The sequence below is a fragment of the Schistocerca nitens genome, chromosome 5, assembly GCF_023898315.1.
Source record: "Schistocerca nitens isolate TAMUIC-IGC-003100 chromosome 5, iqSchNite1.1, whole genome shotgun sequence".
NCBI lineage: Eukaryota > Metazoa > Arthropoda > Insecta > Orthoptera > Acrididae > Schistocerca > Schistocerca nitens.
Genome location: NC_064618.1, coordinates 409,822,786 through 409,836,109, shown reverse-complemented (window position 1 = coordinate 409,836,109; position 13,324 = coordinate 409,822,786). Strand labels below are relative to the sequence as shown.

At 37.7% G+C, this 13,324-nt stretch overlaps 1 protein-coding gene across 1 annotated transcript in view; it reads right to left on the bottom strand.

The window, feature by feature from the left end:
* LOC126259394 (glutamyl-tRNA(Gln) amidotransferase subunit B, mitochondrial) overlaps nt 1-13,324 on the bottom strand; it is a 107,811-nt gene that overhangs the window by 32,436 nt on the left and 62,051 nt on the right. Inside the window, exons 5-6 of the mRNA XM_049956165.1 lie at nt 9,417-9,565; nt 7,875-8,110 (exon numbers count right to left, since the gene is read on the bottom strand). Of these exons, the coding sequence (XP_049812122.1) occupies nt 7,875-8,110; nt 9,417-9,565 (385 nt within the window). The remainder of the gene's footprint in view (nt 1-7,874; nt 8,111-9,416; nt 9,566-13,324) is intronic.

Here is a 13,324-nt window from a genome sequence, read left to right as displayed (position 1 = left end):
ATCCAGCCCCTTCCATGTTCTCATTCCAGCACTACACAGCTGTCATTTCACCACCACAACCAGTCTTTTTATTTCTCTCCTTTCCGCTACTTATCCCCTTCCCCCTCTGCACCTTCTCTCCTGCCCTCCGTCTAAACTGCAACACTTAACTGTCCACCACTCCCACCATACTATCCCTCCCCCTCTCCGCCCCAGCCTCCTCCTTACCCCCACCCAGTCACCACTCCCATCATGCTTTGGTGCTGCTGCTCACAATGTGGTTTCAGTTCTCTGAGACTGCAGACGTGTGTGCAAGTTGCGTTTGCATGAGTGTGTGTGCGTGTGTGTGTATGTGTGTGTACTGCTGACAAAGGCCTTTATGGCCGAAAGCTACAATTGTGTGAATCTTTTTGTTGTGCCTATCGCGACTCAGCATCTCCACTATATGAAGAGTAGTAAGTTTCCTTCTCTGGTATTGTTACATTGCATCCTGGATTTTCCATTGTTTGATTCACAAACATAAAAGTAACATTAAATGGGTGAATATAACATACGGAGACCCACAAGATCATTAACCCGAATAAATAAGCTTTCAGTGACTTTTGCTGGTGATTCTAAATGTTTGTTGATGACACAAAATACTGCTCAAGGTCCCAACTCATCCCTACCAGATGCAGCTTACGTGGTAGTAGACCAGGCTGTAAATGGTTTACAGCTCACAGTTTGAATCTTAACCTCACAAGGACTCATGTTTATGTGATTTCAAAATTTCAAACAAGCAAAAAAAGGCCTCTATTTATTATTTACTTATTTAATTTTTCCTTGTGGTATGTTATTACAGTGTGTGCTACCCAGATGTCAGACAAGACATGATAATATTTACACTGGATAGATTATGGTCTACAATACACTGCAACAAATTTAAATAAGATTTGCATCGCTGAATAGTTTATGTGTTGGACTTAAACATAATCAGCACATTTACTGTTATAGGTATTTGTTTTTAGAGAGTAGAAACAGTGGCGCAGCAAATAAACTTATCAAAATATCATCATCAGATATAGAAATTAACCCTGTGTAAAATTCCTTGAGGTCCAGTTGCACAATAAGTTAAATTGAATCAGCACATAGAAAAACTAATTAAGTAACTAACTTCAGGGTGTTTTGACCTTATAATTTATCATTTCTTATTGTGTTGACATAAAGACAAGTTTTGAATATTCTGAACATATTTACTCTTACTTAAAGTAAATGAGGTGTTTATTCAGAAGATGTGAGCAGTAATATTATTCTGTACATCTTGCAGGAACCTTTTTAAGGATCTTAAGAGTACTTATGCTCACTTTCCAATAAATATACACCTTAGTTTTTGTTGTTGTTGATAATATAAATCAGTTTAAGGTGAACTGTGATCTATGCAGTTGCAATACAAGATACAAAAATAATTTTTATGTAAACATCACTCCTCATCTAGCTTTCAGAGTGGAGTTATGTACTCTGGTGTAAAGCTGCTGTCTAACACAAAGCAATAAGTCTGGAATCTCTACCGGTTAAAGAAAGAAATAAAACCATATCTCATAAGCACTCTTTCAACACACTATCTGAATATCTTGATTCATGGCTTGAAAAGTTCTGTTATGTACATGACAAGTAGCAGTGTTTGTTGTAAAGCTATGTGATAAGTAGTGATGTACTGTCAACAAGACTTACTATCTCACTATTTAACAATGTGTGCAACTATTTTCTTCAAAAATAATGTTATCATGTTAAAATTAAGCACTTAACAGGAGATAAACAGCAGCTATGTACTAAAACTGAAGTGGTAGATGCTCTTTTCAATGCAGCAGCTTCCTTACTAACTTACTTGATTAAATTTAGATTTTTTCTAAATCTAAATTTAGATTTAGATAGCATTAAGCATTATAGTGATAATTTATTGTTAGTAAGGTTTAGAGATCAGGTTTCTATGATTTCTTCATCTTACATTAATGTACAGGGTAGCTGTATTTAAACTTTTGCTGCTTGATAGGGACCCTCATGAAAAATGTGTGACCTTAGGACAATGAAAATTCATGGAAACATTTGTAAGGACAAGCAGAAGAGAAATAAAAAAACAAGCAATTGAAGTTGTTGTTGTTGTGGTCTTCAGTCCTGAGACTGGTTTGATGCAGCTCTCCATGCTACTCTATCCTGTGCAAGCTTCTTCATCTCCCAGTAAATACTGCAACCTTCATCCTTCTGAATCTGCTTAGTGTATTCATCACTTGGTCTCCCTCTACGATTTTTACCCTCCACGCTGCCCTCCAATACTAAATTGGTGATCCCTTGATGCCTCAGAACATGTCCTACCAACCGATCCCTTCTTCTGGTCAAGTTGTGCCACAAACTCCTCTTCTCCCCAATCCTATTCAGTACCTCCTCATTAGTTGTGTGATCTACCCATCTAATCTTCAGCATTCTTCTGTAGCACCACATTTCGAAAGCTTCTGTTCTCTTCTTGTCCAAACTATTTACCGTCCATGTTTCACTTCCATAAATGGCTACACTCCATACAAATACTTTCAGAAATGACTTCCTGACACTTAAATCTATACTCAATGTTAACAAATTTCTCTTCTTCAGAAACGCTTTCCTTGCCATTGCCAGTCTACATTTTATATCCTCTCTACTTCAACCATCATCAGTTATTTTGCTCCCCAAATAGCAAAACTCCTTTACTACTTTAAGTGTCTCATTTCCTAATCTAATACTCTCAACATCACCTGACTTAATTCGACTACATTCCATTATCCTCGTTTTGCTTTTGTTGATGTTCATCTTCTATCCTCCCTTCAAGACACCATCCATTCCGTTCAACTGCTCTTCCAAGTCCTTTGCTGTCTCTGACAGAATTACAATGTCATCGGCGAACCTCAAAGTTTTTACTTCTTCTCCATGAATTTTAATACCTACTCCGAATTTTTCTTTTGTTTCCTTTACTGCTTGCTCAATATACAGATTGAATAACATCGGGGAGAGGCTACAACCCTGTCTCACTCCTTTCCCAACCACTGCTTCCCCTTCATGCCCCTCGACTCTTATAACTGCCATCTGGTTTCTGTACAAATTGTAAATAGCCTTTCGCTCCCTGTATTTTACCCCTGCCACCTTTAGAATTTGAAAGAGAGTATTCCAGTTAACATTGTCAAAAGCTTTCTCTAAGTCTACAAATGCTAGAAACGTAGGTTTGCCTTTCCTTAATCTTTCTTCTAAGATAAGTCGTAAGGTCAGTATTGCCTCACGTGTTCCAGTATTTCTACGGAATCCAAACTGATCTTCCCCGAGGTCGGCTACTACTAGTTTTTCCATTCGTCTGTAAAGAATTCGTGTTAGTATTTTGCAGCTGTGGCTTATTAAACTGATAGTTCGGTAATTCTCACATCTGTCAACACCTGCTTTCTTTGGGATTGGAATTATTATATTCTTCTTGAAGTCTGAGGGTATTTCGCCTGTTTCATAATCTTGCTCACCAGATGGTAGAGTTTTGTCAGGACTGGCTCTCCCAAGGCCGTCAGTAGTTCCAATGGAATGTTGTCTACTCCGGGAGCATTGTTTCGACTCAGGTCTTTCAGTGCTCTGTCAAACTCTTCACGCAGTATCGTATCTCCCATTTCATCTTCATCTACATCCTCTTCCATTTACATAATATTGTCGTCAAGTACATCGCCCTTGTATAGACCCTCTACATACTCCTTCCACCTTTCTGCTTTCCCTTCTTTGCTTAGAACTGGGTTTCCATCAAAGCTCTTGATATTCATGCAAGTGGTTCTCCTTTCTCCAAATGTCTCTTTAATTTTCCTATAGGCAGTATCTATCTTACCCCTAGTGAGATAAGCTTCTACATCCTTACATTTGTCCTCTTGCCATCCCTGCTTAGCCATTTTGCACTTCCTGTCGATCTCATTTTTGAGACGTTTGTATTCCTTTTTGCCTGCTTCATTTACTGCATTTTTATATTTTCTCCTTTCATCAATTAAATTCAATACTTCTTCAGTTACCCAAGGATTTCTACTAGCCCTCATCTTTTTACCTACTTGATCCTCTGCTGCCTTCACTACTTCATCCCTCAAAGCTACCCATTCTTCTTCTACTGTATTTCTTTCCCCCATTTCTGTCAATTGTTCCCTTATGCTCTCCCTGAAACTCTGTACAACCTCTGGTTCTTTCAGTTTATCCAGGTCCCATCTCCTTAAATTCCCACCTTTTTGCAGTTTCTTCAGTTTTAATCTACAGGTCATAACCAATAGATTGTGGTCAGAGTCCACATCTGCACCTGGAAATGTCTTACAATTTAAAACCTGGTTCCTAAATCTCTGTCTTACCATTATGTAATCTATCTGATACCTTTTAGTATCTCCAGGGTTCTTCCATGTATACAACCTTCTATCATGATTCTTAAACCAAGTTTTAGCTATGATTAAGTTGTGCTCTGTGCAAAATTCTACCAGGTGGCTTCCTCTTTCATTTCTTAGCCCCAATCCATATTCACCTACTACGTTTCCTTCTCTCCCTTTTCCTACACTCGAATTCCAGTCGCCCATGACTATTAAATTTTCGTCTCCCTTCACTATCTGAATAATTTCTTTTATTTCATCATACATTTCTTCAATTTCTTCGTCATCTGCAGAGCTAGTTGGCATATAAACTTGTACTACAGTAGTAGGTGTGGGCTTCGTATCTATCTTGGCCACAATAATGCGTTCACTAAGCTGTTTGTAGTAGCTTACCCGCGTTCCTATTTTCCTATTCATTATTAAAGCTACTCCTGCATTACCCCTATTTGACTTTGTGTTTATAACCCTGTAGTCACCTGACCAGAAGTCTTGTTCCTCCTGCCACCGAACCAATTGAAAGAAACACATTATTATTTCCACATGAGAGTGTAACATTTGTTAACTGCATACCATGTTTATGTTACAGATTACAAATGTTGCTCAATGTGATGACTATCTCCATCTGCAACAGCCTGGATACCGTTTCAAAATTGTACACAGCATTTTTCAAATGGTGAACCATGGATTGTTCAGCTGTCATTACACAGCTCATGTAGTGTTTGAAGATCACACATTGTGTTCACCATTTTCAGCTATGGTAACAATAACTTCTTTGACAATTTGTGACACAATTACCCTTCGGCCTCTCCCAGGAGCAATTCCCAAATCACCCGTTACTTTGAACTTCCAAATCATGTTCTTCTATCCAGGTGCAGAAAGAGGGCCTCTTCATATTTCTTTAATGTGTTGATACTCATGAATAGCAACAGCATTACTGCTTTTGTTTTGACAAAACAGCTTCACAAGTAAAGCTCTGCTCACCTTGTCCAGACCCATGTTGACTGTCTGCAAGTGTAATGCACACTGATGCTTATGTTTCAACCTTACATTGCCGTGCCAGTACCAAGCCCTAAAAGGAAGTCATGACAATTTAACTCCTAACATCACAAAGCCTGCAGCTCACAGATTGAACATCATTCCTAAAAAGTTGGGTACAGTACATAGTTTTTCTGCATACACTGCCTCAAGTAGCAAAAGTTTAATTATAATCACCCTGTACACTCTGATGTGTTCCACATCTCTGAAGGTCCTTCCTCTTTATGTTATACACGGAACATGATGACTATATGGATTTGTGCAGCATTCTTGTTCTCAAGTTGTTTCTCATTTTTGTTGTGTCACACGCGTCTATGTTTTGGCTCAATAATTCTAGAAATATTGTACCTTATCTGTTTTTATGATCAAGTACCATGTTGCGCAATAAATTTATTAATTCTCCCTAGAAATTCTACAAACACTTAAAGGACTCAAATTTTATGACAACGTATGCTTTAATGGGTTTAAAGATGAAACAGAAACAAGTCGTGTGTTTGAAACAAAAGAGAAACATCAAATCTGCAGAAAAGAGAAATGAAAATATTACTATTCATTTTGCAAATCAGAATGAGAAGCCAGACTCGATTCCATGTGACAAAGTTGACAGCAGAAGAAAACACAAATTATGAATAGGCCATTTGCTGGACTGGAAACAAAATAATAGCAATGCTTACAGAATGAATACAACTACATACAATTCCATCTCCAGCTACGGGTAGTGACAGCTACAAAATTCAAGGCATACAAATAAGATTTTCACACCTTCTTCATTTCCTAAACCAGCTTTCTATTAAAAGTCTTATAATGGCCTGACTTTACAGCCAGTAAGTGGTAGCACAACTGATGAAGTAGTGTGAAGTATATACACACTACTATTAAATATTATGAACAATAAGAATACATAACAAAGATTTAATATGATTACATCCTCCAATGATTCCTTTTGCTTTCTTTAATTTCTTTCAAATTCTTGTAAGAGGAAAATGAACTTTGTTAACAGTAGGAAAACAATGGTTGATTGATATTATAAGGGGAGTCAAATGAAAATAAGTCTGTCAGAAAAAAGTAAGTAAACTGTTTATTATTTTGAAAGTAATTGGTATAACTGTTAACACATTTAGCCTGCTGTGAGACAAAATGGTCAATGCCTTCATGAAAAAATGTTTCTGATTGCCTGCAGAACCAACATTGTACCCAAGCAAACAACTTCACCTGAAGCAAATCAACACCCACAAACATCTTTCTTCAGAGCCCCAAAAATATGGAAATCACATGGGGAGAGATTGAGACTGTGTGGAGGATGTGTAGGCCCTCACAGCAAAACTTCTGCAATGTGGTCAAAACAATCTGCCAACAAAATGCCTGCCCACAGGCTGCCAACAGTGTTTCATGTACAATGCAGAAGATTTGCTGGGAAGCCCTTACACACTCTCCATACAGTCTCGATCTCTCCCCATGTGATTTACATATTTTCAGAGGCCATCGGTTTGCTTCAGACGAAGAGGTGCATGCCTGTCTATTATCCTGGTTCTGTAGGCAACTGCAAACATTTTCCCAAGAAAGCACTGATTATTTTGTCTCACAATGGGAGAAATGTATTCACAGTAGTGGTGATTACTTTTGAAATAATAAAAAGTTTACTTACTTTTTTCCACGTGTCTCATTTTCATTTGCGTACCCCTTATAATAATCAGTAGATAGCAATTAAAATGTGTCACCATATTATTACAATAACATATTTATTGAAACTTCCTGGCATATTTATTAATTCAGATAAAAAAATTAAAAATATGACAAATCCTCTTTTTTCATAATGCTACCCTCATCAGTAACTAAAACAAAATATTTCTCACTAATTATGCTACAACTTTTCCTTCTATACAAAATGATGTAGTACAAGAGCATTTGCAAGCAAATTACATCTTCTTTCTTTTGCTTCTTTTTTCTGAGCCTTTGTTCCACTTCTATGCAAGGTCAGCAAGGTTATGAAATGGATTTGGTATGATTAATTTTAAGAGTGGCCAGATGCTCTTCCTGTTGCTACTGCATTACCCCAGAAGGGAATATGTGCATCACAACTATCTGCATACAGTGTTATCCATGTGAAAGAGTGTGAATGTTTTCTAAATGTTTATGAATTACGTGAGATGGAACTTGGGTACCAGCCAATATTCACCTAATTAAGATGATGGAAAACATCTAAAAATCTAAAAACCATATCCAGAATGGCCGACACACCGGTCCTCATTGTAAATTCCCCAGAGGGATTTGATCCAGGGCCGGCACACCTGTCCGAGTCCTGGCAGTGGTGTGCTAACACATGCGGCTACCTGTGCAGGTCTGCAAGCAACTGACATAAAAATTAACAATATTAACAGTTACAAACCATTTTAAATGTATATAATTTGGCAGAAAAAAACCTGACTCTGATTATATCAGCTTTTTCAATACCAGATATGATAAGATCCTTATGAAATGAAGAGGTACCTGTACTTGCTCCTTGTCCCTCATTGAAACAGTCTGTTTACTTTCTGCATCCCATGCACGTGTTTCATTCACAATTGTGTGTCCATTTTCCAATTCTCTTCTCTGACGATCTATTTCATATTTAATTGCATTGGCTACAGCTCTAACACTTCCAATGTTTTTAATTTCAGTACGAACACCCAACGGTTCACCACTTTGATGCAGTGACACATTTGCATCAACCCGTAAGGCACCCTCTGTTAGAGAATGAAGCTTTTTATTACACAGTTATTTCAATCATATGCAAATATTTATATCAGAAATGCAAGAGGATCATTTACTTATGGGTGGACCGAACATGAACAAACGAATGAACGCTCAGAAAAAGACGTGTAAAGGTACAAAACAAGGTCAAATCAAACACACAACGATCAGATTAACAATAAAAACTTACAATGGACATTAACACCAAAGATTCAAATTCCACAGTTACTTCAAATTCCTGTCTGGAAAGTGTCTTAATTTGAGATTCTGAGAGTAGCTGCTAGTTGCAGATGAGTAAAATTTAATGTGTGTTCTTGTAGTTACTGCACATGTGTACTTGTTTATGTTTCCACATAAAACTTGTGGCAATTAGAAATTTTAGAACCAAGGGAAACCTCCTCAACATTTTATCAGAGGTGGGGACTGGAGCTATTTTGAATTTTTTTCTGGGGCATATTATGTCTCAGATAAAAATACAAATACCTAGTGTGTATAACTGTATGCATAAGAAAGTTATGTCAATGACTTGTCCAATATGAGTAGTGTCTTTAATGTCAACAAAATACATTCTTGAGTGATGATGATGACGAGGATGATAATGTGTTGGTGTGAACACTTGACAGCAAAGTCTTCAGTGCATGATTGATTCAGACTCAGTGTCGTATCACGAACTAATGTGTATTTGATGTGATTAAATTTACTAAAAAAGTATCATTCCCCTTGAAAAAAAACCTGTAAAATTACAAGGAGGCCATATAGTAAGCAAGTACTTACCTTCAAGAACACACATAAAAGTAGAAAAAAAACTATCCAAGCTTTTGGGCTGTTAGTTTCTTCCTCAGGTATGAAAGAGGGATAGATTGGAGAGGGTTAGACAGGAGCAACATGTCCCTCAGACCTCAGATTGACATGGACATACCTGTTGACAGGACGAGGGAAAAGAAGGATCATTGCAATGGAGACATGTGCGTGCATGCCCCCCCCCCTCTCCCTCCGCACGCGCGCGCGCACACACACACACACACACACACACACACACACACACACACACACACACAGAGAGAGAGAGAGAGAGAGATAGTATGACATATTTACAACAGAGAATAATTGATTGATTAAACATACTGTTTTTTTTTTCTTGTGACAATTAGCACAAAAGCTTTGGAAGAAAAATAAAAGATGAAAAAGATAGCCAGTAACATACTAACAGTGCTCTTATTTTTATTATTAACTTCGTAATTCCCTTAGATATTAGTTTTGCACTTCAGAATATGTTTGTAAAATCTTTACACTTTGTACCTTCCATCTTGCAGGAGCAAGTTCCTAGCCGCTGCAGTATTAGTACAAGTTCCTGGACTAGTGCAGCTGCCTCTTCACCATCATTAAGGTCTGGTTCAAATACTATTTCCATTAATGGTAACCCTGCTCGATTTAGGTCCACTAAACTCCTGAAACAGCACATTTTGCACATTGTACATAACTAGCGAATGAGAGAAGAAAAATACAAAGCATTTAAGATGAACTGTGAAATTCACAACCACAATAGTAGATGTAAAAATAGTTTGCATACACACTTTGTGTCCTTGTTTAGCATTTAGAGTGAAGTTTTATATTCTGGCATAAAAGTTTATAGCATGCTGCAGATGGGAATAAGGCAGGAAAATGGAAATCCCCAATTGTTCAAAACCAAAGCAAAATAGTACATTATTTACCACTAATACTACTACAATCTATCAGAATATTTGGACTAAAGGATGTAAAATCTAGTCAGCACTTAAGATCATATGGAACACATTTTCCTTCCATATCCAGATATCTGACTATGATTATTACATAACTGCTTAGAACAAAGTAGGAATAAAACCAGCAGCTAAGAAATAAAAGAGGAGACTGGCTTTTTTTCAGAGCAGGTGTTTTTGTTCTAATGCACATTAACATACCAAAATCTACAAGTAATTCCCATGCCAACAGCCTTGTCACAGTAGCAACACCAGTTTTCGCCAGTTAAGCACTGTCATGATGACATTTATGGAACATGATGTGTGAAAGAATGATATGTGTGAATGAATGATAGTCTAGATTAACTACATAGTCACAAACAGTTCTTTTCATTGTGGATCAACATAATATGATGAATGAATGAGTATTTTGCTTCAGTTTTTCAGGAGTAAGACTTCCTTTCATACATACTTGTGAAGTGCACATTGAATTAAAGATGGTGTGATATGCAATTTCTTGTTTGGCTCCTAGACTGGGGTGGTATGTGAATGTAATGTTAGTTACTATTTATTGTCTACATCCACATCTACATCTACATGGATACTCTGCAAATCACATTTAAGTGCCTGGAAGAGGGTTCATCGAACCACCTTCACAATTTAGTTGCAGAGTGCTGATACTTGAAGGGAGCAGTGTCATGGTCATAGCATGTAAGGTTTGAAAATACGAGGGGAAAAAAAAGGAAAAGAAACCAGATATAGAGTATCTGTCTGTGAACTAGATTTGTGGAACAAACCAAGAGAGGTAGTTTAATAATAAGGATCTAGGGGGTAGACTTACTGTACATCCAGGATTAGACTGGACAGTCATAGTTTTTTGTTGGTGTCCAGAGTAATGTCCAGGTTGCAAAAATGTCTAGAGTTTGATGGTTTTATGAATGATGAGTGTTTATTTATTTTAGAGCTATATTTTCAAAATTGCAGTTTTAAACATTCTCTCACAGCCATGTCTCTCTTAGATGACCTTGGAGCAAGCACTGATATCAATGAAAGAACCATGGCCACTGGTTCTGCCACAGCTTTTCACTTAGTGATTTGGCAGTATGGCAGAGGCAACATATTTATATTGTTTCATGTATGAAGTAACTCGTTACATGGTTTTTATCATGTTATCTCTATTCGTTTTTTGTGTCATCGTTTAGCAAGACAAAAGAAATTGTGTGTGAGTGTGTTTAATGTAACCCGCAACAGGAATATAACTTCCTCATTGAGAATTTTATAATTTTTTCTGAAAAAAAGTCCTGACTCATGAAAAATATAACTGAATAAATAAAGTTTCAGTAAAATGTTAAGACTTTCAGTAATTTCAAAAATATGTTCTCAGTTGAAGTCAAAGAAACATTGAAGTATGTCCTGTGATGAATTAAAAAAATGATAATAATGCCTGGGTTGGACCCAAAAAATAAGGTAAGCCTAACTAGGAGCAGTATCTTTGAGTACCAATCAAAAGTTCCTAGGCCGTAAGTACAAAACTTACCACTACTTACATTTTAAATAAAAATCATCAGCAATGACGGCATTGGACTTCTAGTATAAGGAGTCATCATCATTTTGGTTCAAATGGCTCTGAGCACTATGGGACTTAACTACTGAGGTCATCAGTCCCCTATAACTTAGAACTACTTAAACCTAACTAACCTAAGGACATCACACACATCCATGCCCAAGGCAGGATTCGAACCTGCGACCGTAGCGGTCACGCGGTTCCAAACTGACGCGCTTAGAACCGCACGGCCACACCGCCCGGCCATCACCATTTTAACAATGGTCTTGTCAAAGAAGGCAGAGGAGCAAACAGAGGTTCAGTACACCATTTTTGGTTGGGGTGAGAAACTGCTCCTAAAGACGGAAGAATTACTAACAATCAACAGGGCAGGTTGTTTTGGGGGAGGAGACCAGACAGCGAGGTCATCGGTCTCATTGGATTAGGGAAGGACGGGGAAGAAAGTCGGCCATGCCCTTTCAAAGAAACCATCCCGGCATTTGCCTGGAGAGATTTAGGGAAATCACGGAAAACCTAAATCGTCCTCCTGAATGCAGAAGGTAATGTAAACTACTGCATTAAAGGCACATAGTGTTTATTCACAGACATAGGTTGTAACTGAGAAAAGTTTCATGATGATCTCCTCACTGGCGTAAGGTCCCAGATTAGTCTTCCATTCTGCTCTCTGAAAAAGTACTGACAAAAGTGCAGTGACCATCAGTAAAATGCAGGGAAAAAATCAACAAAAGGATAACATTCTACAAGTCAGAATGAGAAAAAATCAGAAGTTTGAATATGGTTGGGAAGCTATAAAATCTGAAAAGGGAACACAAAGGCTCAATCTAGAAATATCAGGAGTCATTTAAGTGAAATGGAAAGAACATAAGTAGCTTTGGTCAGATAAATATAGGGTTAATATCAACAGCAGTGGATAATGGTATTAAAGAAGTATGATTGGTCAGGAATAGGAAGATAGGTCAAAGAGTGAGTTGTCATGAACAGTTCAGACACAGCATTTTTGTCATCAGAATAGACGGCAAACCAATACTAACAATGATAGTTTAGGTATACACGAATACATCACAAGCAGAAAATTAAGATATAAAGGAGATCATATGAGGGCACTGAACAGCTGACTCAGTACATAAACGAAGACAAAAATATTCGGTTGGTGGTGCATAGGTTTGTAGTGTTTTTTCATAAGTTTAATAAACACAAAAGATACACACAACAGTGACTTCAGTCATCAATAATATATTCTCTTTCATTATTTACAACAGCCTACCAACACTGGGGTAAATTCTTGATTCCACAATTGTAGAAATGACACGATTTTGAGCTAAGGAACTCATCGAGCCACGTTTGGAGCACATTTTCATCCAGAAAGGAAGTTATTCGATAGAGAGTGGAAAGGTGAAAATCTGCAGACTCAAGTGAAAAAGGTGGGTGCAGAATGGCTTCCCCAACCGAACTCCTGTATAGTGTTTTTTGTCAGTCTAGCAGAATGCGGGTGGGCATTATCATGGAGTAACATCACTTCAGCATTATCATGGAGTAACATCACTTCAGCATTATCATGGAGTAACATCACTTCATGCAGTCTTCCTAGTTGTTGTTCTTGGATTGCATCTGCAAGATGTCTCATTTGGTGATGTTAAATGTCACCAGTGATGATTACACCTCAGGGAAGCAATCTGTAATACACCACACCATTGTAGCTCCACCAGATGCCTAAAATTATCTTTTGTGGATGCCTGCAGATCTTTGTATGAGGAGTCGCTGATTTTTTTGGGCTCAATCATTCCTTTCCTTGCTTTATGTTAGCATTAAGACACCATTACTCATTACCAGGAATGATACAGGATAGGAATGGTTGGCGTTTCTTATGAGCAAACTGATGACAAACATGCAGAGATGCACATTTGGCCACTCGCTGACTTTTGTGA